The sequence below is a fragment of the Bidens hawaiensis genome, unplaced genomic scaffold (genome assembly GCF_021521415.1).
Source record: "Bidens hawaiensis isolate Kalapana, Puna unplaced genomic scaffold, B.hawaiensis_p1.1 tig00004722_1, whole genome shotgun sequence".
Classification (NCBI taxonomy): Eukaryota; Viridiplantae; Streptophyta; class Magnoliopsida; order Asterales; family Asteraceae; genus Bidens; species Bidens hawaiensis.
The window spans coordinates 1,894,497-1,918,456 of NW_027491291.1; the positions used below are offsets into that span (position 1 = coordinate 1,894,497).

The 23,960-nt window shown below is 36.4% G+C and overlaps 2 protein-coding genes across 2 annotated transcripts; both read left to right on the top strand.

The window, feature by feature from the left end:
- Positions 1-10,349: 10,349 nt before the first annotated feature.
- Positions 10,350-12,054, top strand: LOC143627708 (B3 domain-containing protein Os06g0194400-like). Its single transcript, XM_077097472.1, has 6 exons — positions 10,350-10,505; positions 10,741-10,839; positions 10,987-11,018; positions 11,107-11,281; positions 11,369-11,575; positions 11,947-12,054. Exons 1-6 carry the CDS (start codon positions 10,368-10,370, stop codon positions 12,007-12,009), a joined length of 714 nt encoding a protein of 237 aa, XP_076953587.1. The 5' UTR covers positions 10,350-10,367; the 3' UTR covers positions 12,010-12,054.
- Positions 12,055-13,450: 1,396 nt separating this feature from the next.
- On the top strand, positions 13,451-19,732 carry LOC143627713 (putative protein phosphatase 2C 12). Its single transcript, XM_077097477.1, has 9 exons — positions 13,451-13,651; positions 13,736-13,907; positions 14,647-14,800; positions 14,889-14,952; positions 15,363-15,470; positions 16,545-16,670; positions 16,752-16,984; positions 18,078-18,283; positions 19,291-19,732. Exons 1-9 carry the CDS (start codon positions 13,451-13,453, stop codon positions 19,317-19,319), a joined length of 1,293 nt encoding a protein of 430 aa, XP_076953592.1. The 3' UTR covers positions 19,320-19,732.
- Positions 19,733-23,960: the final 4,228 nt, after the last annotated feature.

The window sequence follows — 23,960 nt, forward strand, 5'->3', positions numbered from 1 at the left end:
GGATGAGTCTGAAGACTCTGATGATGATGATGATGACCCTGAGAATGATCAGAAAATGAATGTGAAAGCTACTAATGTTATGTCCCCTCAAGTCACAATGACTGAGGAACAAAGGACAAACATTGAGTTGAGTATGAGGGAGGCTAAAAGGAAAAATCCTTTGGTTTTAAAACTGAGAACATATGGCATAAGTTTTGATTCACTGGCTGATCTTGATGATGATCAGTTGCAGCTGAGACTTGACAAAGAGAGAGATGCTCTGAAGAAAAAGATGGAAGAAAAGAGCCAAGAAATACAGAAATTATCTCAGAAGGCACAACTATTCTGAAAAGGATCTATCTAACTTTACTTTTGATCAACTCCAAGATCTCTATAACAGTGAAAGAGAAATGGTGATTGAAAAATGTGTGAAAGAAAATGAGAAACTGGAAAAGATGGTGGAGTTGAAGAAAAAGTTTGGAGGCATGTGCGGATATTTATTGGAAAGAGGTGTGAAACCTGAAGTTGTTGAGAATATAACCAGAGAATCAGTGTTGGACCAATACAACAAGTTGAAAAGAAAAGAAAAATTGAAAAGGGTCCAAACTGAGAGCTCAAACAAACAGGCCGAACCAACTGATGAACCCCAAGCTAAGAAAAGAAGAATTCAGACCTTAAGAGAGAAAGAAAAAGAACAAATCAGATCAGTTGAAACCCCTACTCCTCAAGATGTGAAACCTGAACCTGAGGATGAACCATTTGTTCCATGGGAAAATGAAGAAATGATAAACATACGGAGGAACATAATGATCAACCAAAGGGGAATGAGTGAAGCAGAATTCAATGTCTTGGAAAAGGAGGATTTGAAATACCTCTTTTATATTAAAAAGGATGAATGGGAAAAAGCCCTAAGGGAAGGAGAGAATCCAAGATACTATGCTGATGGTAGGTTTGTACCTGCTGGATTGGCAAGAACTCCTGGCATGGATAAAATGTTGAAAGAACTTAAAGCAGCAGGACACGATGTGGTTGAACTTGCCAATCTACCAACAGAGATGGTAGAGGCTGTATACATTAATGTTTTTAACTTGAGGCCTGCAAAACCAAATAAGTCGATTCCCTTCAGACCTCCTATTTCAAGAAGATTTCCACAAGGAGGAAGAGGTCAAGAAGGAAGAGGTGAATCAAGCAGTTCAGCACAACAAAGAACAAAACCACAATCTAATGTGGATCTACCAAGAGAACTGTACTTTGATTCTGTTACTGGTGTATTAAAAGTGATTATGGAGAGTAGACAATTGAGAGAAATTGTTGTGAGAAGTGACTTCTATGAATTCAATGAAGAACAATTGAGAAGGATGGCCACTCTCAGATTGTATGATTACAGAAACAGAAGCAGATTGGCAGGTAGACAGATGAATGATCTGTCAAATTTTTTGTGGGAAGAAGCTGGAAAAAGGTTCAAGTTCTTAAAAGAAAAGAGGAGCTGGAGGTTGTTTCAGTCTCACAAGTCAAAAAGGACTGCAAAGCTGAAAAGAATGGACATAGCTGAAAGAGACTTTCAGATGACCTTCAGAGATGAGAATCCATTGTCCAACTTGAATACATGTATAAGTCTGGGAAGAAGACTGAGATGCCCCAATTACACAGTACAGAAAAATGGGATTATAGCTGACATTGAATTCAAAGAGAATGATAATCATTTTGTGCTAAGAAATTCGAATGGAAAAATTCTGGGGATCATTAAAAGGGATGAAGACTTGACATGCCTGCACAATGAAGATCTAATGGATATAAGGGACTTGGCTATACCAGAAAGTCACACTCACTACCAAGCCCTTAATATTTTCCAGATGAAAGCTGCTTCAGAGATAATTAATCGAAGACAAGCCATTATTAATGCAAGAAAGAGACAAGATCAATAGAATAGGCTTTGTTTTGTAATGTCTTCGGACAACTTTCTGACTATGTAATTTGCTTATGTTATTTGAATATGTAATTTTGATTTTTGATTTGATGTGTATTTTTGCTAAGTGTAAGTAACCATAGAAATGTTTTGGCGGCTAGGGAGGGAAGGTTTGGCTTGAGTGTGTGTATTAAGGTGTAATATGGATAAGAATGTATGGAAATGGAAAGGATTAGGGTTTAAGCGGGTATTTATACTCCCTTAAGCCCATGGACCTAATGCCCATCTTTCCTCTTTGGTCCATGTTTAATTCCTTTTAATTAGCCTACTTATCTTCCCTCTTAATATTTTATTATTTCTTTGTCAAATCAAATAAACTAGTTTATCATAAAAAATAATTTAAAATATTATTACTTGAAATATTGGGATGTTACATAACCCAAACCTGTTTGATTATCAAACCCGTAACCCAATCCTGTTTTATAACCCAAACCCGTAACCCAATCCAGTTTCAATATCAAACCCGTAACCCAAACCCGTAACCCACACCCGTAACCCAAACCCGTTTTATAACCCAAACCCGTAACCCAATCCAGTTTCAATATCAAACTCGTAACCCAATCCAGTTTCAATATGAAACCGTAACCCAAACCCGTAACCCACACCCGTAACCCAATCCAGTTTCAATATCAAACCCGTAACCCAATCCAGTTTCAATATGAAACCCGTAACCCAAACCCCGTAACCCAAACCCCGTAACCCAAAACCGTTTTATAATCAAAACCCAAACCCGTAACCCAATAGGTTATGTTACCTGTAACCCGTTTTACTTACCTTGATGTTGTCGGGTCCGATACAATAGTTTATGTTAAATGGGAGACGATAGTAGTTGGAATCGGTGTCTTAGGGTTAGGGTTTGTGTTTGTAATGTTTGAAATAGTTACTAGACGGTGGCGTACATAGTGTTTAAACATTGATCCGCCACTGATCGACCGATATGTGGCGGATTAAGTTTTTTTTTATCTAAGAGTCAAAGAGGCAATATAAAATAATATTATATATTCATAATATAAACTGATTTATACTAATAACAACATAAATTTGATATTAAACCAATAATAAATTATAAATTTGAATAATTACATCAAAAAGCACTGGATATTACATCAAATTCTATACAGCGACTAATTCCTAATCATCTTCTTGTTTATTAGCAGTTCTTCTGGATAAGCACTCCAAAAATAGCATCAAGATAGCAGTTTTTTGCAGTGGCTCTCCACTCACCGGCAAGCAAGTCACTGGAATCTGTGTCGGCCCACGGCTACGGGTTTGCCCCACAAAAAATGGGGTATATTCATTAGGCCCGCGTATCTCTGTCGGTTGCAGCATTTCAGTCACCTGAATGTCAAATCCGCCAGGATACACGGGATAACTTTAAATAAAGTACCCTATACAGGTACCGTTATGCCCGCATATCTCCTCCATCAGCTGTGGAGGCCATTGCGACCTATCATAGAGTCATTGACACCGAATTCATCAAAAAGAAAATATTGCTCGATGCACCCTACGTGGGCGCATCGGTGCCATCTTTATTGATACTGGAAACCCCATGAAGGACACTGTTGGGATTTATGAAGGGAGACTACTAAAGTGTTCCGCCAGCTCTCGACAGCTGCACTGGTAGCACATAAGTTCAAAATAGCATCTACACAGTCACCATTATAAAAATAATATATATTTAATTTTATAAAAATATGTTTTTAAAATATATTATATGTATATTATTTTATATTTACTATTAAATTACAGTTACCACTATTATTTTTAATATGTATTTAGTTTTAGAAATATATATTTTTATATTTTATTTTATATATATTATTTTATAATTACTATTTTATAATTTTTTTAATATTAACGGACTCCAAAATAGCCTTTACACAGCCACCACTATTTCTAAACGAACTTATTATGGTTGTGTAGATGCTATTTTCGGACTCCGTCGTCATTATTTTCCGCCAACATATGGTTTTATCTGGGACTTTATTTTGTAATAATAACGGACTCCAAAATAGCCTTTACACAGCCACCACTATTTCTGAACGAAATTTTTATGGCTGTAGATGCTATTTTCGGACCCCGTCGTCATTATTTTCTGGTGGTCGTTGTGGTTTTGGTGGTATAATCTGGTGATGTTTGGAGTGAAAGGTTGAGCGTTTTTTGTGGTTTTGGCGAGTTGAACGGTTATAACCCGTGGCTATTTAATATCTTCCAAAAATGGATCAGATCCGCCACTGATCGATCGATCAGCCACAGATCTGATCTACAGCAGAAACCATGGTTGATCGATCGATCAGTGGCGGATCTGATCCACTTTTGGAAGATATTTTGGTATTATTTTAAATATATCTGGTATTATTTTAATATTTTTAAATTATGTATTTTATCATGTTATTTCTAATATTTTTAAAAAATGTATATTATAAAAAAAATATTTTATTTTTAAAAATATATATTTTAAAATATATATTATTTTAAAATATATATTTTAGAATATTTTTATATTCTATTTTACTATAAGTTCTAATTAAAAAATATATATTATCAAAAAAAATATTATTTTAAAAAATATATTATTTTAAAAAATATATATTTTATCATGTTATTTTTATTTAAAAATTGTTGATAACACAAACTACCATATATTATATTTTTCTACAAGTTCTAATTAAAAAATGTATATTATCAAAAAAAATATTATTTTAAAAAATATATAATTTTTATAAATATATATTTTATCATGTTATTTTTATTTAAAAATTGTTGATAACACAAACTACCGTATATTCGATTTTTCTACAAGTTCTAATTAAAAAGTATATATTATCAAAAAAATATTATTTTAAAAAATATATTATTTTTAAAAATATATATTTTATCATGTTATTTTTATTTAAAAATTGTTGACAACACAAACTACCATATATTCTATTTTTCTAAAAGTTGTAATTAAAAAATATATATGTTGAGTCTAACAACTGACATAAGGGGGAGATTGTTGAGTCAAAGATTTGACCAGAATGAAGTATATGGAAGATTGGAATCTTCTCAACCTCCTCAGAATTCACTGAGTATGGATCCGGGCACACCTTAGACATCCGAGCAAGGTTTTACTTAGCCGGGTATGATATTTTATCTACCGGGCAAGGTTTACTTCAAGTAGCCTTCTTTAGTGGTTATCCGAGCAAGGTTTGCAAATTAGTGTATTGCCGAGCAAGGTACACTAGTTTATGTAAATCCGGGCAAGGTTCACTTTATCAAGCAAGTCTGTTCTTCAGAGCCAAGTATATTACTTTTCCGAGTAAGGTTTGGTTAACCAAGTCCAAGAAGCCAAGTGATTGGAAGACCGGGAAAGGTATTCATTAATAAGTATGGTCCAAGTATGTTTGATGATCTAAAGGAATATCTCTAAGTAATATCGGGTAAGGTTCAGCTCAAGCAAGGAACAGTACTCCCGAGTACACTTTGCTAATAAGTTATTTTATAGCAAAGAGCTGAAATGGATCATTGAAGAACAAGGTTGCTCGTAAGGATTTGTCGGGCAAAGTGTGACAAAGCCAAGAAGACTAAAGTCTACTCGGTGAGTATTTTACTTGGTGAAATACTCTTCAAGCAAAGTCTACCCGGAAACTGATCCCGAGCACACTTCTATGTTACCAAGTCATGAAGGATGGAAGAGTACACAGCGTACTCGGAAAATGAAGATTTATGAAAAGCCTACCTGGAAGACTTGTTTACACTTAGTTTATTTTGAATATGTAATTTGAATATGTATGATTGTATTTAGGGTTTCTAGAAGGAATGACAGCTGTCCTAGATTGGCAGGCCTATAAATAGAATGTTTAGGGCACGCCGCCAAGAGAGAGAGGACACGGATTTTGAGCCTTTTTACACTTTTCGGATAAGAAAGAATATTTCTTGAAAGTGACGGCTGTCCTAGGATTCCTAGAACCCTAAATCGATTATCCACTTTGTATGATGAAAATTATATAGATGGAAATCTTTTGAGTGAATCCTGTGTGTGCTTTCTACCTTTGGTTATTCTTTGCAACCGTATATTTGTTATTGATTCCGCCTTTAACAAACGGATATCTTTCTAAATATAGCAACCCGTCATTAACTCTCTTGTCAACACATTAATCTGTGTGAGTTATGACATGATTAATTAAGATCCAGCTGAAATCGAGGGGCCTAACAATATATTATCAAAAAAAATATTATTTTAAAAAATATATTATTTTTAAAAATATATATTTTATCATGTTATTTTTATTTAAAAATTGTTGATAACACAAACTACCATATATTCTATTTTTCTACAAGTTCTAATTAAAAAATATTATTTTTAAAAACATATTATTTTTAAAAATATATATTTTATCATGTTATTTTTATTTAAAAACTGTTGATAAAAAATTGTTTATAACACAAACATGTTATTCATAATAATAGAAACACTTTATTCATAGTATCTCAAACAGATTACATATCGTCCTAAATAAATTGGCTCTTCAGTTTGCACTCGCCAAGTTTCCCTTATTCGCAGATACACTTTTATACGATCTTCGTACAAAGACTCCCATTCGTGTGCCGCTTCATTGGCGTATCCTTCCTATTGACATGCTGGTAGCGGCACGGGGAAATTCCCTTCTAATGGTATGTTGAGCCAATGATTATCTTTAACATTTAAGACTGCTATTACCGGAATCTGAGATAGTGGTTCTGGACCCATTCTCATAGGGAAGTAACTCTCACTGGAAGTCAGATGGAGATTGATTAAAACAAAGTCATACGTCTGAGCCACTACGTGTCCGTGCCCAGGTAACGTAAACCATCTACTCTTTTGCTGGAATAAAGTAGACGTCGAGTAGTCTAGCGAGTCACGAACCGTGTCATAATTACCGGTTATCTCGTAGTTCAACCTTTGCTTCCACCACAGTTGGTTAGTGTCCATCTCATTCCTCATGCTTGCTCTGACCTCCTTCCAGTTCATTTGACGCATGCCTAAGCCGATAGCGATTACTCTGAAACCGCAATTACTATCTGGCTTTACATTGCTTATTCCTGAGATGAACGAGTATGCCCAGGTGGGAATGATGTGCCTATAATTTTCTATGATTGGGACGTCCTTTGGGTTACGCAGTAATGGAAAACCAAGGTCGGTTGCGGTCTGTTGCTTTTTAGATGAACGTTTCGGTGGTTTAGGTATCTTAAACCGGGGCTGAGACTGAGACTGGGAACGCGACAACGAATGTGTGGGGGTTTTGGGTGTTGGTTCCCTTGACAGGGAGGGGGCGTACGAGCTGTGTCTGTGGGGATCAAATGACAGGGATGGGGCGTATGAGCTGTGTCTATGGATATCAAATGACGGGGACGGGGAGTACGGGCTTTGTTTGTAAGGATTAGTTAACGGGGACGGGGAGTACGAGCTGTGTCTGTGGGATCAAATGACGGGGACGGGGTGTACGAGCTCTGTCGAGGGTTTCTCTTTTTTTGGCTTGTTGGTTTAGATTTGGACGCCCCCTAGGGTCCTCTCGTTCTCAGACTCCTCCTTGTTTGATTTCCCGGGAAGAACAAACATTATCTTTGAGAATATACTTTTTTTTTTCATTTGGTTGTTTAGTCCTAGAACTTGTTTTTTCACATTTTCCAGTTCCGCTTCTAGTCTGGTTCTTCGTATCGAACAAACGCCAGACTGAAATAGAGCTTCCTCCAAAAGGGGTCTATTTCTTTTAATGGAATACATATATTGTTAATAGTGTACCAGTTAAGCTTACAAGCACACGGCAAGCCCCAGGATGTTTGTAACTGGTGGTCGCACTCCGCCCCCGTATCTTACAATGTGTCAAGCAAAGTCAGCTCTTTGTCAAGTTTAGCGATAACAAAAAGTGACACCCTATTATGTAGCTTTTCAAACAAAGTCAACTTATGGTACTTCTTGACCCTAACACGGGAGTCTTAAAGGGTCGCACCGATTTCTTCCATTTGGGAATTCACCACTTCAAGGGAAAACGCCGCAATAGAGTCTAGCGAATTGTTCGGCACCGGAAGGTATCTCTTCAATTTCGCGTGTTGGCCCTCTACTCTGTTTGTTGTATGCTCGCCGAAGTTTAGTCGGTCGTCAATCCAGCAGGACACGAATTCTCTTTGTAGGGTACCAACCAGTTGTCGCGAATATAATACCAAGCCTCTACAAACAAATAATAAAAAAACATTTTAGGCAATGTACAACTAGAATCTAAAATCATGTGTACATACGGGACATAATAAAAAAACATTTTACCACGTCTGCCGTGTCCAGCTAACGTTCCTTCCATTTGACCGCAGTGTACTCGAACATAGATTTTGTTGGCGACTCGTACAGTACTTTCCACCAGTAAGAGAATGATTCAAAGATATCTGTCTGAAAAAGACTCTTATGTTTTTCTTTATGTTCTGGAAGATGTGCCACCTACAAAGGTTTTTGGTAGCATTGGAAAAGACTGTTTCACAGGATTTCATCAAGGCTTGGTCTTTGTCAGTCAGGATGACACGCGGCTCCCTACAATCGACGAGCATGTCTTTAAGTCGTTCCAGGGCCCATGTGAAGTTACACTCTTGCTCCCTTAAGATAACCGCGTGCGCAATACAGAAAGATTTTGATGTCGACGTCACACCAACAAACTGAACAAACGACCAATTGTACATGTTGGTGTTGTATGTCGTGTCAATCAGCAACAAATCTAGGAACGCACGCCACATGGTATGCGACTTCTCGTGAGAGAAGAAAACATTCTCCGTCCTATTAGTGGAATGATTATCCCATGTGTAAAAGGTAAACCCATGGGTTTGAAGAAAGTTTTCAAGTACCTACGTTTGGTTTAAAAAAAATTTACTAAATATTACAAGTATTCTTACTAAAGATCAGAATTATAATAAAAATAATATAATAAGATAATATTATAAATAGTATTCTTATTAAATCTTACATAATATATATATTTTATATATGATAACACAAAATAATATATATTCAAAATAATATATATTAAAAAAAGTTTTACAAAATAATACTATTTTAACAAAAAGTACCTACATGGGGGTGTCACCAATTTTATCTTGGTCATCAACAAGCTTCACGACGTTGTATATGTCCCTAGTAATACATTTGTTACTGGGAAAGCGTTGCTTTATGGCTGACTTAATTTTAGTAGGCCTCAGACCCTGACTATGCAACGTCGCAACCATATCAATTTCCTCGCCAGTCAGTTTCCTTAGTGTCGGGTGCCCCTCCTCAAACAAAACTGGATCGTGGTTGTGCGTCTCGTTGACAACCTCTAGCTTCCAACAATCACCTGGCGTGTTGTACCTCCAGACAAGTTTAAATGGACAACCCCTTCTAATACTCCCGGTATGCCTCACCCTTGCCTCGAGTTTTGGTTCCCCACCTCGGTTGCATACAAGTTCAACACTTTTGTTCCTTGAATGTTGGACAGAGATAACACAACCATGCTTCCGTCCTGTCTTCTTAACCCAATCCACCAACTCAGCAACAGAATTAAAATACTGATATCAAACAATGTAAATAAAGTAATATTTAGTAACGTCTTGAAAAAGAATAACAGGTTTTTTTTTTTACAAAAAAAGGTCATACATTATTAGTTACATAAGAAAATGTCGTCTCCCGTATGACGATCATCATCATCATCATCATCATCATCATCATCAACATCGTCATCGCCTCCTTCGTCGTGAGCCTCTTGAATGCCATCAACGACGTTGCTCGTGACTAGTCTTGACATGTATGGTTGCTCTCCTAAAGGTAACTGGTACGAATTCTGGGTTCTGTAATACGGACCGTCTACATGTAACTGCTGCGAAGACTGACCATAAGGCTCCTAGACTCTGGCATCATATGTATTCGGCGATGTCCTATTATCCTCTGGCCACGAAGGGTGACTACCGCCGTATATGATATACCTCTGAAAATATAATGGCAACGTATAATATTTTAAAAATAACTAACACGCTATTGTACTATATAAATACACTAAATAACCTAGTCAGAATTTGGTAAGTCGTACTGCTCGATATTTCCATACCCCGGCTCATGGTTCGAGTCGGGAAGTTCATTCAAATCTGGCAAGCCCGATTGCTCCGGTTGATCGTTGTATCCGTAGCCCGACTTCTCGTCGTTCCCGTCACCAAACAAAATATCATTCGCATAATCCTCTTTTTTTTTGTTCCTGATGTGTTCATAAAAAACGTTTGAACATATTTTAGGACAGTAAAAATCAACAATTAACCGTGCAAGCAAGCAAGTATCTATCTATAAATACAAACCCAGCCCGCCCATCTCCCATTTGAAACCAAATCGAATTCCAATCCAACGGTCGACTCTTGTTACGAAAACCCTAATAAATCAATCAATCAATCAAGAAGAATGGTTGTCTCAAAGCAAAACTATGAAGATCTCCGTAAGCAAAGGCTGGAAGAGAACAAACGAAGGATGGAAGAGCTTAATCTTCCTCAACTCACCAAAGCTCTCAAAACCACACCTCACTCCCCTAAGCCCTCACCGGTTCATTTCTACATTTTCTCTTAATTAATAATGAAATGAGTGACCTAACCCTGATTGACACAGGATATATGATGTCATGTTTTGTACAATTGACTCTAATAACTTACTTGTTTGGCTTAGCTTTTGTTCTGCAACTTTGTTTTAGAAACTAAGCAAATAGGTTTGATGAATTAGATATTATTTTAAAACTGTAGTTTTGTTTGAAATGATTTGCTTATCTGTGTAACAATGGCAGATGAAGCGCACACAACCACGTGTAATCGGGACAGAGTTGGTGCAAGTGAGGAGATCAAGCCGCGTTGCAAATTTGCCTGCACCTGTTTACAAGGAAATTGTATGCATCTTTTGTTTCCTTTTTCTATTATTAACTTGCACTTGCTTGTTCATTTAAATCGACTGTCGATACATTGAATCGTATTTTAGATGAAAATGATCGTTCACAAAACCTCATATATTGTTTTATAATAATGCTTTCTTGTAGACGGTTTATGAGCGAATCGACTTACCAAGGAGGTAAGTAATTAATTAACTTCTTTCAGTACTTATACGAGACATGCTAATTATAATTTGAAAAGGTAAGTAATTTAATATGTCTTTGCAGCAAAAGAAAGTATAGCTACGCGCGCAGGGACTTAGCAAACCGTGTGTACGCATCTGATGAAGCTCGGGAATATGCGACAGCAAAAGCCCAAGAACTTGAAGCTAATCTTGAAGGCGGTCATCCTTCATTTGTTAAACCCATGCTTCCTTCACATGTTAGTGGCGGATTTTGGCTGGTTCGTTTATTTTAACAGTTCATAAATAATACTTATATTGCTTATAATCATATATAATATAACCAAATTTTGTTATGAATATTTCAGGGTCTGCCAGGTCATTTCTGCAGGAGTTATTTACCAAAGAATGATGGAACGGTTACTTTAGTTGATGAAGAAGGTGAAGAGGTTCCAACGGTTTATCTTGCGCGTAAGGTTGGGCTAAGTGGCGGATGGAGAGGGTTTTCACTCAGCCATGAATTGGTAGACGGTGATGCACTTGTTTTCCAACTAATCAAACCGACTGTTTTTAAGGTTAGATTGTTGTAACCGACAAAGATCTTTTAGTTATCTTGAGTGATATACCCTTTGCGTTATTTATGTTTACACTAAGTTGTTGGTTGTGTTCTTTAACTAACTAGCGTTAACTTATATTGTTAAGTTTATTGTTGTCATGTGCAAGGCACATGACAAAACAAAACAAAACAAAACAAAAGAAGTTAATGCAGTTAGTTAAAAGGATGCGTAATGTGTTACGGCTTTTCAAATAAAGGGTGTTCTTTGTAATTACTTTAGTTAAAGGACAGAATTCGCATTTCGCAATTTAGGGTAAGCCTAAAGGACGAAGAAGTAATTTACTCTTAACTTAAATTACCAATGTGCTAATCTTAGTTTGTTACTTTTAGGTGTATATTATAAGGAGCAGTGGTTATGAAGATGGTGAAAACAATGACGTTTCAAACGCTTAAATTTATGTGCGAGTTGATCGAGTTAACGCATGTATTAGCGTATTATTAGGTAAGCCTCAACACTTTCTGTAATGCATGTAGTGCTACTTCTATAAGGAATATGTTTGACTTTGACCTTTTCATAGAAGCTCACTTCCTCTGCATGTCATAATTGCACATGCATTCCATGTGGGTGGGGGTACATACTACATAGATAGCCATGCTTACAGGCTGTTAAGTATCTACACAAATATGTACAGCAAGTCTTTAAGTGTTTCGTTAACGTGTTTGATTCATTATTAATATAACATATTTAGTTTTGTATAACCGGGCTTAAATTGTTTTCTATTCACGAATACTAATATTCTCTCTTTTTGTTATTTAGGTTATAAAAATATCAATTATCAGGATCAAATTCAGCACATTTTTGTAGCTATTCAATCCAGTGCTGTTTGGCTTCTCCCTCTGTTCAAAGTCTATAAGAATGGAAAATTTGATGTTTGTCCTAAAATCATGGCAAATCTATATTTATGATATTTTGTAATCACGGTTTAACAACAAACCGTGACTTGATGCATTGAATCGTGTACACTGTTTTGAAGTTTGGTTGATTCAAGCATGGAAATGTTGATGTTTGTCCTAAAATCATGGCTGAAAATAAATTAGAATTGATGGTCAAATATAAATTATGTGGGGTGGTTGAGAATGTGTATGATTGGATTTGTGGTGACAGGCTGTTGCAAGACTTTGTATGGTTTATAAAAATAAACTAGATAGATCCACCAAATTTGAGTGAAAGTTAAAACTTGGTTGAAATATAATAAAAACACTTTTTAAGTTATTTTGTATAGCTTGAAACAGATTATTTAGATGTTGTTTATGTAATTAATAAAAACCTAATCACTAGTGAATACGCTACATTTATCGGTACATACAAGATACAACAACTGCACATCCATTTGCTAATTCACAATGACTGCATTATACAAAAGTGGTTACATTTTCGTGTATTTGTTGTTGCATACGCTACATTTTATTAATTAAAAATGTAAAAACATTAAAAAAAGAAAAAGAAAGAAAGAAAGAAAGAAATGGTCCTAGTATATTAATTAAAAATGTAAAAACATTAAAAAAAAGAAAAAGAAAAAGAAAAAACAAGTGAGAGAGTAATGACAGGTCAGCTCGTCCCAAGCCGGCTTTTCGAACGGTACATGACAATGGACATGATGAGAAGAAAGAAAGAAAGAAAGAAAATCACCCAAACAAAAAAAACATTTATTTATTTATTTGCATCCTTTCTTCTGTCTCTGGCGGATATAATAAAATTTTTAATTTTCCTTGTTGGTCTGCAACATTCAATTCAATTGATTTGATTTGGTAAGTAATTTGTTGATTTACATTACATTCTTCTTGGGTTTTGAAAGTCCGTTGTTAATATGATTCAGGTGAAGTTATATGTGAAATGTCGTCGCATTCGCATTCGCATTCGCATCATCATGAGACGGTGCCGTTATCCGTGTTGCTGAAGCGTGAGCTGGCCAATGAGAAGATCGAGCGGCCTGAGATCGTCAGCGGCCAGGCCAACCACTCCAAGAAAGGGGAGGATTACACCCTCATCAAGACCGACTTAGGAGACGCTGTAACCACCTATTCCGTCTTCGGAGTATGATCTTCTTCTTCTTGAATCACATTACATTTGTTTTTATATTTCTTGTTGAATTACATTACATTGTCAATTTTATTGCAGATTCTTGATGGTCATAATGGCTCTGCTGCAGCTCTCTATACCAAGGAGAATCTTTTGAATAATGTTTTGACTGCTATTCCTCCCGACCTTAACCGCGACGAATGGATCGCCGCTTTGCCCAGGGCCTTGGTCGCTGGATTTGTCAAAACGGATAAAGATTTTCAACACAAAGGTAGGTACTGCCTTCTTTTTCTTATTTCATGAATCTTCTGGTTTTCGATACTTCATTATTCGTTAGATGAATCCGCAATAGTCGGTGTTGTAAAAATCGGGAGTATGCCATTTCATCTAACCGGATTTAGTCAAAATCGTTCCTTTGGTTTTAACCCGACTTTAAGCATTGACATCGACTCTATCAAGTTTTAAGCAACAAAAGATGATCAAACGAGGCATCGAAATGCTGAGGTTTGTAAAAAAAGCAACAAAAAATGATTTCAATGTGTGAGTGTGTATAATTGAAGAGTTACACATAAAAGTTTCAATCTGATTCATTTGTATCAATAGTTAGTCGGTACCACACCGTCTGACTTGCGAAAAGTGTTTTTTACAATACTGGCAGGCAGTAGTGACTAGCTTTCGATTGGTGGAATCTGGCATGCAATTTGTCAATTTACGTGCATCTTGTGTACGCGTATGATCCCCTTTTTACAAAAAAAAAAATAAACCCTTCTGAATCCCACTTATCGAGTAGGTAAGGATAGTAGACCATATCTCTGTTAATGGCAATCATTAGTTACAATCTAAACCATATCTTCATTAATGCCTTTATGTATTCTGTCACCAATGTTTTGATGGATTACTGTAGTTTTGAGTTTTCTTAAAAACCTTATCTTTTAGTTTACTAATTTTGCTTATAATGTGTGTACTTGTCGTATAACATGCATATGTGTTGCTTGTGGTTATGATAGCAGGTCAACTGTCGGGAACAACTGTCACATTTGTAATTATTGAAGGATTCATAGTTACTGTGGCATCGGTTGGTGATTCCCGCTGTATACTTGAATCTGCAGATGGGAGCTTATATTATCTATCAGCAGATCATAGATTTGAGGACAATGAAGAAGAGTAAGTATACATATGCAAAATATGACATTCTATTTATGCATGCTTTTATGATATGTTACTATTATTGTTGTTTGGTTCTAATTTTCAGGACAGAACGTGTCACTGCAAGTGGTGGTGAGGTGGGTCGGCTTAATACTGGTGGTGGTACTCAGGTGTGTTATAACGAAATTATGATCTTCAATATCAAAGTATATAGAATAAATGTCCCAACAGGTTTTATAGGCCTAATTGTAATTAGTACCCTCCCAACAGGGGACAATAATTTTCTTGATATTCTTCAAAGTGTCACTGTTTAAGTGCTTTATGTCTTTTCTTGCTCTCTAGTTTCATGATTTCTAATACCTTTATTTAATAGCTGGCCATTGATTAACCTATGAAAAACATAAAGACACAACTACACAAGTATATATTGTCAATAAACATTACGTTTCCAAAAGCAGTTCTTGTAGTTGATGAACTTTTTAGCAACCATTCAGACAAATAAGCATGCAATAATATATTCATATCTTGAGTTAATAATTTATTTACTTTAATAATTTATTTACTTTCATGTTATGTGCAGATTGGTCCTTTGAGATGCTGGCCAGGTGGCTTGTGTCTTTCAAGATCAATTGGAGATCTAGATGTTGGAGAGTTCATAGTTCCTATTCCTTATGTTAAGCAAGTAAAGGTCAGTTATATTTTTAAATCCTTATTACTAATTGTTTCAAGCCAACGCTCTTCAAAAATAAACTGTAAATGGAATCCTGATCTTATTAATGTTTTAATGCCATATTATATCCCTGTTCTGACCATATAATGCAACGGCATGATTTGCTGTAGTGGTGGCAAAATATGTACTTTTAGTCTGTTTCCAAAGAACTAATAAATAATAAATGCATTAAGCGTGTTAACAAAAGTCAAAGACAGCATTATTACAGTTATATTCAACGTTTTATGAAGTTGTATGCATTAAAGTAAATTTTGGATGACTTTCAACCTGTTTGACCCACTATCTTTTATTCAAAATTGGGTTGACAGGTTTGACCCATTCTCTTTAGCTGATTCGACCAGTTCGCCTAATTCCCTTTTTAGCTAAGATATTAATTCGACCTGTTTGACCCGTTTCCTCTTTAGCTAAAATTTTAATTTGATCCACTTGACCAATTCCTAAGGGTGTAAATGAGTCCAGCCGATCCGAGTCCGAGCTCGGCTCGTTTTGAGCTCTATTTCTGAAGCTTGAGCTTGGATCATGAGTAGCTTTTTAAGCTTGAGCTCGTCTGGTCTTTTTTTTTTTTTTATATTTTATTAGTATTTGTTTATATATAGTTAGTTGCATATGTGTTGTTAGTTTAAATTTCATATATTCTTTAGTTAATTATATTATTGTTTTATATAATAATATTCTTTTAAAATATATATTTAATATATTAAATAAAAACATTATATAGTAGGCTTGTTTAGACTCGCAGGCCAACTCGAGCTCGATAAGAAAAGCTTGGGTTCAGGCTCGTTTATTAAACAAGCTTACTTTCAGGTTCAGGCTCGTTTAAACTCGGCTCGATTCGAGCTTTTCGCGAGTCTATCTCGAGTAATTCATGAGCAGCTTGAATCTATTACACGGCCACTCCGTTTTTAGCTAAAGTGTTAATTCGACTCATTTGATCTATTGATCTATTCCTTTTAGCTTAAAAATTAACTCGACCCTACCCGTTTGAGATAAAACACAATCCAAACCAACCCGTTTACATGTGGAACATGCCAGCTTTCCTCTGTGGGTGGAAGACTTATTATTGCAAGTGATGGTGTCTGGGATGCCTTGTCAGCAGAAGCGGCTCTAGAGTGCAGTCGTGGACTGCCGCCAGATGCAGCTGCTGGACAAATCGTTAAAGTAAGGAAACCCATAGTTTTTAGAGTAATATTTCATGCTTCCTTGAAGCATCAAGTTTTAATCTTTTAACATTATTAACAGGAAGCGGTTCAACCGAAAGGATTAAGAGATGATACAACTTGCGTGGTGGTTGATATTCTACCTGCAGAAAAGATAAATCCACCCGTAGTTCAACCAAAGAGAAAAGGAGTATTTAAAGTCAAAGCCATGTTTAGAAAAAAGAGCACCGAGTCAACATCTCAAATTGAAGAATATCTTGTTCCTGATGTGGTGGAGGAGCTTGTGGAAGAAGGATCTGCTAGGCTTTCTGAAAGGTTCGTCTTCGTTCGTTTAACTTTAATCGAACAAACTAATAAAAAACAAAAAAATTAAACGAACCTTGGTTTCTTGTTCATGACTTCATGATTACTTTGTTAAGAAAATGAGCGTGTTTGTTTATGTTCATTCATTAACAGTATAAATGAGCAGTTCACGAATGAACATAACTGAACATAGATGAACGATTATAACTGAGCTAAAACCAATTGAAAGTAAGCGTGAACAACAATGTGCTGGGCCTAAAATTAGATTAAATTGGAATGAACCCATAGTTATCAAATGCGATAGGCGCACTTAAGGCGCATAAGCCTCGCCTAAGGCCTAGGTGCAAGGCGCAAAAAATGCGAGGGCCTGAGAAAAAATAAGCGCACTTAAATAAAACATTTAAAATATATTATGTATATGAAAAATAATACTATTCTTAAAATAAAATAAACAAAAGCTATTATATAACATATAATATCATCTAATTAGTACCAAAATTTCTAAAATTGTCAATATTCAAATGTGATTTCAAAACTTGAATAACAGAATGTATCAATATAATGCCTTTGACTTCTCCTAGATGTAAGTTTCAATAGCAACCCTTGCGTTTCTTTTGCTCGGCTTTTATGTTCTCATGTCCTTGGCATAGACAATGCCGAAGCGCTCGCCTAGGAACTAGAAGCGCATTTATTGAGCCTCGCCTAAAAAATGGGCCTAGGCGCAAGAAGCGAGGGCTTTTAATAACTATGTGAACCTAAAAAAGTTAAATGCAGATATTAATGTATGTAATTGAATGAACTTAAACTAACGTAAACTGACAGATATAAATGAATGTAAACTAATGGAACTTAAACGGATTTGAATGGGAACGTTCACGAACATAAATGTTAAAAAAACGTTTGTTTTAACTAAATGAACAAAAAATTTTGTTCATGTCCGTTCAGTTATTAAGTAAACGAACTTTCCGTTGAACGTTTCACTGAACGTTCAGTTCATTTAGAGGCCCACATACAACCTTGAAAATCATATTTTTTTGTAAGAAAATTAGATTATTACCTTAACCATTCTATATCTACCTTTTTGATATTTTATATCGGGTTGCAGGTTAGATACAAAATATCCACTTTGTAACATGTTCAAATTGTTCACATGCGCTGTGTGTCAAGTTGAAATGAAGCCCGGTGAGGGTATATCGGTACACTCAGGATCATCATGTAATACACGGAACTCAAGGCCATGGGACGGCCCATTTCTTTGCATAACTTGTCAAGAGAAAAAAGAAGCCATGGAAGGAAAAACTCATTCTAGAAGTATGATTATTCTTCTTAACATGTTTTGAACTCCACTATGTTTCTCACATTCCATTTTCAGCCCTTTTATATACACATGGGTTGATCTGAAACGTCCGGTACTTTAAAGGTCAACTGGTTTAAGCCAAAAGATTTAACTACGAAAGAAAATGGTCAACCCATGTATATACAAATGGACCAATGTGGAATATCGTATATCTTTAACGGGTCACCTGGGTTAAGCTAAAAGATTTAACTACAAAAGAACATTTATATAGAAATGGGTCTATTTTAAATATCTTTGATGTAGGTTAAGCTAAAAGATCTAACTGCAAAAGAGAATGATCCCTATTTAGTATTTATATACACATGGGTCGATTTGGAATATCTTATATCTTTAATGGGCCAACTGGGCTAAGCTAAAAGATTTAACTATATTAGAAGCAAATTTATACACAAATGGGCCGATTTGGTAATAGGTCAACTAGGTTAAGCTAAAAATTTAACTACAAAAGAAGCAATTTTATATGCAAATGGGCCAATTTGGTATATCTTAATTGTGGTCGATTAGGTTAAGCTAAAAGATTTAGCCACAAAAGAAAATTATCAATCCGTTTATACACAAACGGGTCGATTTGGAATATCTTATACCTTTTTACTGGTCAACTGGGTTAAGCTAAAATGTTTAGCTACAAAAGAATACGGTCAACCCATTTATATACAAATGGGTCGATTTTTGGAAAATCTTGTACTTTTAACGGGTAAACCGGGTTAAGGTAAATGGGTCGATTTGGAATATCTTATATTTTTAACAGGTCAATTGGGTTAAGCTAAAAACTTTAACTACAAAAGTAAATGGTCAACCACTCAACCCATTTATATACAATTGGATTCATTTGTAATATCTTACATCTTTAGCGGGTCAACTGGGATAAGCTCTAAAAGATTCAACTACAAAAGAAAATGGGTTAAAAAGGTTAGTTATTTTTTAAATTGTTGATTTTATTAATCATATTTAACATTGACAGACGGGCGATACAGCAGTGGAAGTGAATAGCAAAAAAACCGATTGAAATTCTTGTTTTAACTTGCAATTGCTTTGGAGTCGCGTGTACATGAAAAGATCACAAGGTTATTATTATTCAAGTTAAGTTACTCATTCCTATGGCCTATGAAGATCTTCACTATTAATCCTTCCTTATAAATCCAGATTAGAATCATATTGTGTAGTTATAATCTTTTCCTAACTTCAGGTTGATATAACATAGATCCCATAAATGGGCCAGACTCAGATAAGTTATTAGAACATCTCTCAACAAGTTTTGGAGGTTATTTGTTTGTATACTCGTTTTTTTTTTTTTTTTTTTTTTTTAGATCTAACGATCAGAGTGGAAACAATATTAGTGACGGTTTATATAGTAAGCTCGGGTGTGAGCGAGCTAGCTTACAATTATTGGGAGTCAAGTTATTGAATTTACGGTTAACATTTGTGATTCTTATGTTGGTGGAAATCTGTAACATTATTTGATTCTTGTAAAAGAGTGAACACATGTTCTAAATTCTATTTGATCTCATTCCAACATTTTTGTTTTTGGTTCTTTTTTGTTTCCATTAGATATTGTGGTGTATTTAGATTTTAGATGGGTTTTTTTAATCGTTGAATTGACCATTTTACCCTTGATTCTAGTTTAACAGGGGATGCACTTGAAATAAGATGTTTGGTCGTTATGATGGCACGTCTTCTGATGCTCATTTACCTAGTTTGTGATATTGTTATTCTTGATCTAGTTAACCGTTGTGCTAGGGTGGTAAAGTGGTTATGGTGTAGAATAAGAAGTAAAATGTTCAACTTTTTGTGGAGTGTAGTATTTAATCGTTCAAAAAGAAGTTAACCATTTGACTCGTTTATAAGAAAACTTTTCGATTTCTAATATAGGTACTAGATACATCTTATATATTTTTAAGAAAAGAAAGATATCTGCATTTATTTACTAGAAATAATAAAGTCCAGGGCCGGCTCCGAGAAAACAAAAAAAGTTATGGGTCTATGGCGAAATTTTTTTGGGCCTTAAGTAAAAAGAGTATTTTGTTGGTTTAAACAATTTAATTTTTATATAGGTTTACTTGGTTATAATTTGGGCTGTGTAAAAAATTTTTGTATAAAAATAGGATTAAACATGTCTTAAATGAGACTAAAACCTAAAACATTTTGTTTGCCACTAGACCAAGCTAGTGGTTGTGTAATTGAGTTTAAACATTAAATATGCATATTATATTTTATAAAAGTACATATAATTTAAAAAAAAAAAAACCCGGGCCTAGCAGGGTGTTGGGCCTGTAGCTGTCAACCACCCTGCCACCCCGAAGGGACACGACCCTATAATAAACAAGATTAGATATGTAAAGTCATTTTAATGCATCATGATTGATATGCCCACTTGAATGAAAATGCGTCAAGGTTTTGTAAAAATCATGTTCAAGAAGATACAACTTTTGATGAACGCAAAGCTAAAACCGTCAGTATAACCTAGTAGTCTCAAAACAACATAAAACAAAACAGAATCCCAAAACAAAATAAAACAAAAAAGAATCAAAGAAAATGTTGATGTGTCATAATCGTGTTACATCACGTGATCCAATCACATGTTTTCAGTGTCTGTTTGTCTATAGTATAATCACTAGCCGTGTGAATATATTTGTGCACCTTTAATTGAAATCACTTAACCATGCAAGTCTATTTATGCACCTTTAATTGAAATCAGTTGCCATCCGAATCTTTTTGTGCATATTTAGTTGTAATCACTTCCCTTGCGAACCTATTTATGCTTATGCAATTCTAGTTGAAATCACTTCTTTGTGGATCTATTTCAAAACCACTACTTACAGTGCGATTTTATGACGAAGCAAGATGTTTCTTCAACACAACTCTTCCGTTTCCGTTGGATTATTCAACCTATTCCTTCCAAAGGTAGCGATTGAACTCGGTTTCAAGTGTTAATCTAATAAGAGTGTTGTACTCTAGGGCAAGGTTATCAAGTAGATGCCACTCATGTTCATCACTACAAGATCAGATTGCAAGATCAATTCGATTTAATATAGTCAACGGGCTGACAAAATTCCCAGACCGTATAAATCCATTCATCCATCCATCATCAATAATCATTCTCTTCCTCCTTTTCATTACAACCCAAATCCCATTTTCACTTGATACATTCAAAAATGAATCGTCATTAACTAAAATTTTTGAAGAAAATGGTTTGACCCCAGGTGTTTGACAAAATGGGTCAATGAAAAACTCATAGTTTTTTGTGTTTGAAGAGGGGAGGGCAACGGGTGGTTGCTCTCCTCTTTCCTCTTACGTTCGGGTATTCATTCCTCAAACTCAACTCGAGTTTTGTTTAGTTTTTTGGTGTGGTTCGTGGCTACCGGTGGTATGACCGGGGTTATTGATGAGGTTGTTTGGCCGTGTCCGTTTAGAGGCTTCCACTGTTTCACGGATGGATTACCGGGGTCCAAGGGGGTTCGATTGGCCGCACATATTAAGCGGCTTCATTTGTCATCGGATAACAAGAAAGGGACCTTACGGGAGGCGATCTCGACGAATTTGGATTTGTTTATTTCGGTTGGTAAGGCTTTGAAGGTCTCACACAGGTGGATGTGTGGGGTGTGTATGGAGTCACATGCTTTTCGTCGGGGGTGCCATCATAATGACGGGTCGGTCTGGTACAAGTGTGTCACGGGTGATGTGGAGGAGTTTATAGTAGGGATTGCGAAGCCACATGTTGGGGGGAGGGGGGGGGGGGGGTTGTCGTGGTGGGAATGGTGGAGGTGGATGCAGCTCTCCTTGAGCGTGTCTTCACTCTTCCTATTACGACTGTTAAAAACAGTCCACATAGTTGTCGTATGGCTTTTTCCCAAGCCTTAGTGGGTGCTCTAGGTAAGGTGGCGGCTATGTCAGAGTCTGTTGAGGCGTGGGTGAAACTTTTGTAGTTACCACGTTGAACATTACGAGTTTTCAGACCTTCTAACCGTCAGCAACGCAGGTCTGGCAATAGAAAGTCTCTGCAAATGCCGAAGTATTCAACGGCCGCTATCAGCTTGGGGTGACGGTTTCTTTGAGCTTCTTCTATCGCTTTTTGACCAACCCTTTGGGGATGCCTCGGGTGGTGATGTGTTTGTCCCAGAATCTGATAACTCCGGGTTGTGCTCTAGTGTTAAACTATGTTTGCGGAAAGTTGCGGACAAGCATTTCACTGCTGCGGTAAAAGTTTTATGCTCTTCATTGGTTGCACCTTTCAGTAAGGATACTTTGAACGCATTTTTTTTCCAAAGCATCCCATCATGGCCCCTCCGATTATGCCTGCTTCCTTTCTTTCTGAGCCTCCCCTTGTTGCGGATGTTGATAGTGTTCTTGGGTGCATTAAATCTTTCCCTAAAGGGACTTCGTGTGGGAGGGACGGATTGCGAGCCCAACACATTTTAGATGCGTTGTGCAGAGAGGGGTCTCCGATTGCGGATGGTCTGCTCAAGGCTATTTCTGTGGTGATTAATTTATTTTTGGGGGGAAGGTGTCCTAAGATGTTGTCAAAGTTTGTTACATCTGCCCCCCCTTACGTCGTTGCTTAAACCGGACAATGGTATTAGACCAATTGCCGTTGGGGCCATTTGGAGGCAGTTAGTCTCTAAGGTGGCTATGAGGGGTGTCGGGAAGGAGATTTCTAAATACCTCAGTGACTTTCAATTTGGGGTGGGAATCCCAAGTGGGGCAGAGTCTATGCTCCATAGCGCAAACATGTTTCTAAATCAGTTTCATTCGGATGGGTCATTGGCTTGCTTACTGTTGATTTCTCTAATGCCTTCAACGTAGTCGATAGGACGACCCTTCTACATGAGGTCCGAAGTCGATGTCCTTCTATTTCTCTTTGGGTAGATTTTTTAAATGGGCAGTCGGCTAGGTTATATGTGGGTGGTACTTACATTAAGTCCACCACTGGTGTTTAACAGGGGGCCCAACCTCTCCTTTTTGCCTTAGTTTTGCAACCACTTGTTCACCAAATCAAAGATCGGTGCAAGCTTCTTTTTCATGCTTGGTACTTGGATGATAGTACGATTATCGGGGACACAAGAGAGGTGGCCAAAGCATTAGATATTATCAGGTCCGAGGGGCCTCGTTTGGGTCTTGAAATAAACGTTAAGAAAACAGAGTTATTTTGTTGAGTCAAGATTTGACCTAAAAATGATCATAAGGAAGATTGGAATCTTCTCAACCTCCTCAGATATTGTTAAGTATGGAACCGGGCACACCTGAGACATCCGAGCAAGGTTTTACTTAGCCGGGCATGATATCTTGCCTACCGGGCAAGGTTATCTTCAAGAAGTATTCTTTAGTGAATACCCGAGCAAGGTTCACAAGTTAGTGTATACCCGGGCAGGGTTCACTATATTAAGCAATTTTGTTCTTCATAGCCGAGTAAGGTTTACCCCGGGTAAGCTCTTGGCTAACCAAGCTCATGAAACCAAGTGATTGGAAGACCGGGCAAGGTATTCATTAATAACAATGGTCCGAGTAAGCTTGATGTAAGCAATGATATATTCCAAGTATCATCGGGTAGGGTTTAACTCTAGCAGATTACAGTGCTACCAGGCACACTTTGCTAAATAAGCTATTTCATAGCAAGGAGTTAAGGGACCATGGAAG

Excerpts from the sequence above, each read along its gene's own strand:
- LOC143627708 (XM_077097472.1), top strand. The coding sequence starts at position 10,368 with ATGGTTGTCTCAAAGCAAAACTATGAAGATCTCCGTAAGCAAAGGCTG. Across the intron at positions 10,506-10,740 it reads ACTCCCCTAAGCCCTCACCG|ATGAAGCGCACACAACCACG; the intron begins GTTCATTTCTAC and ends TAACAATGGCAG. Across the intron at positions 11,282-11,368 it reads TTAGTGGCGGATTTTGGCTG|GGTCTGCCAGGTCATTTCTG; the intron begins GTTCGTTTATTT and ends TGAATATTTCAG.
- LOC143627713 (XM_077097477.1), top strand. The coding sequence starts at position 13,451 with ATGTCGTCGCATTCGCATTCGCATTCGCATCATCATGAGACGGTGCCG. Across the intron at positions 14,801-14,888 it reads TTTGAGGACAATGAAGAAGA|GACAGAACGTGTCACTGCAA; the intron begins GTAAGTATACAT and ends TCTAATTTTCAG. Across the intron at positions 14,953-15,362 it reads ATACTGGTGGTGGTACTCAG|ATTGGTCCTTTGAGATGCTG; the intron begins GTGTGTTATAAC and ends TGTTATGTGCAG.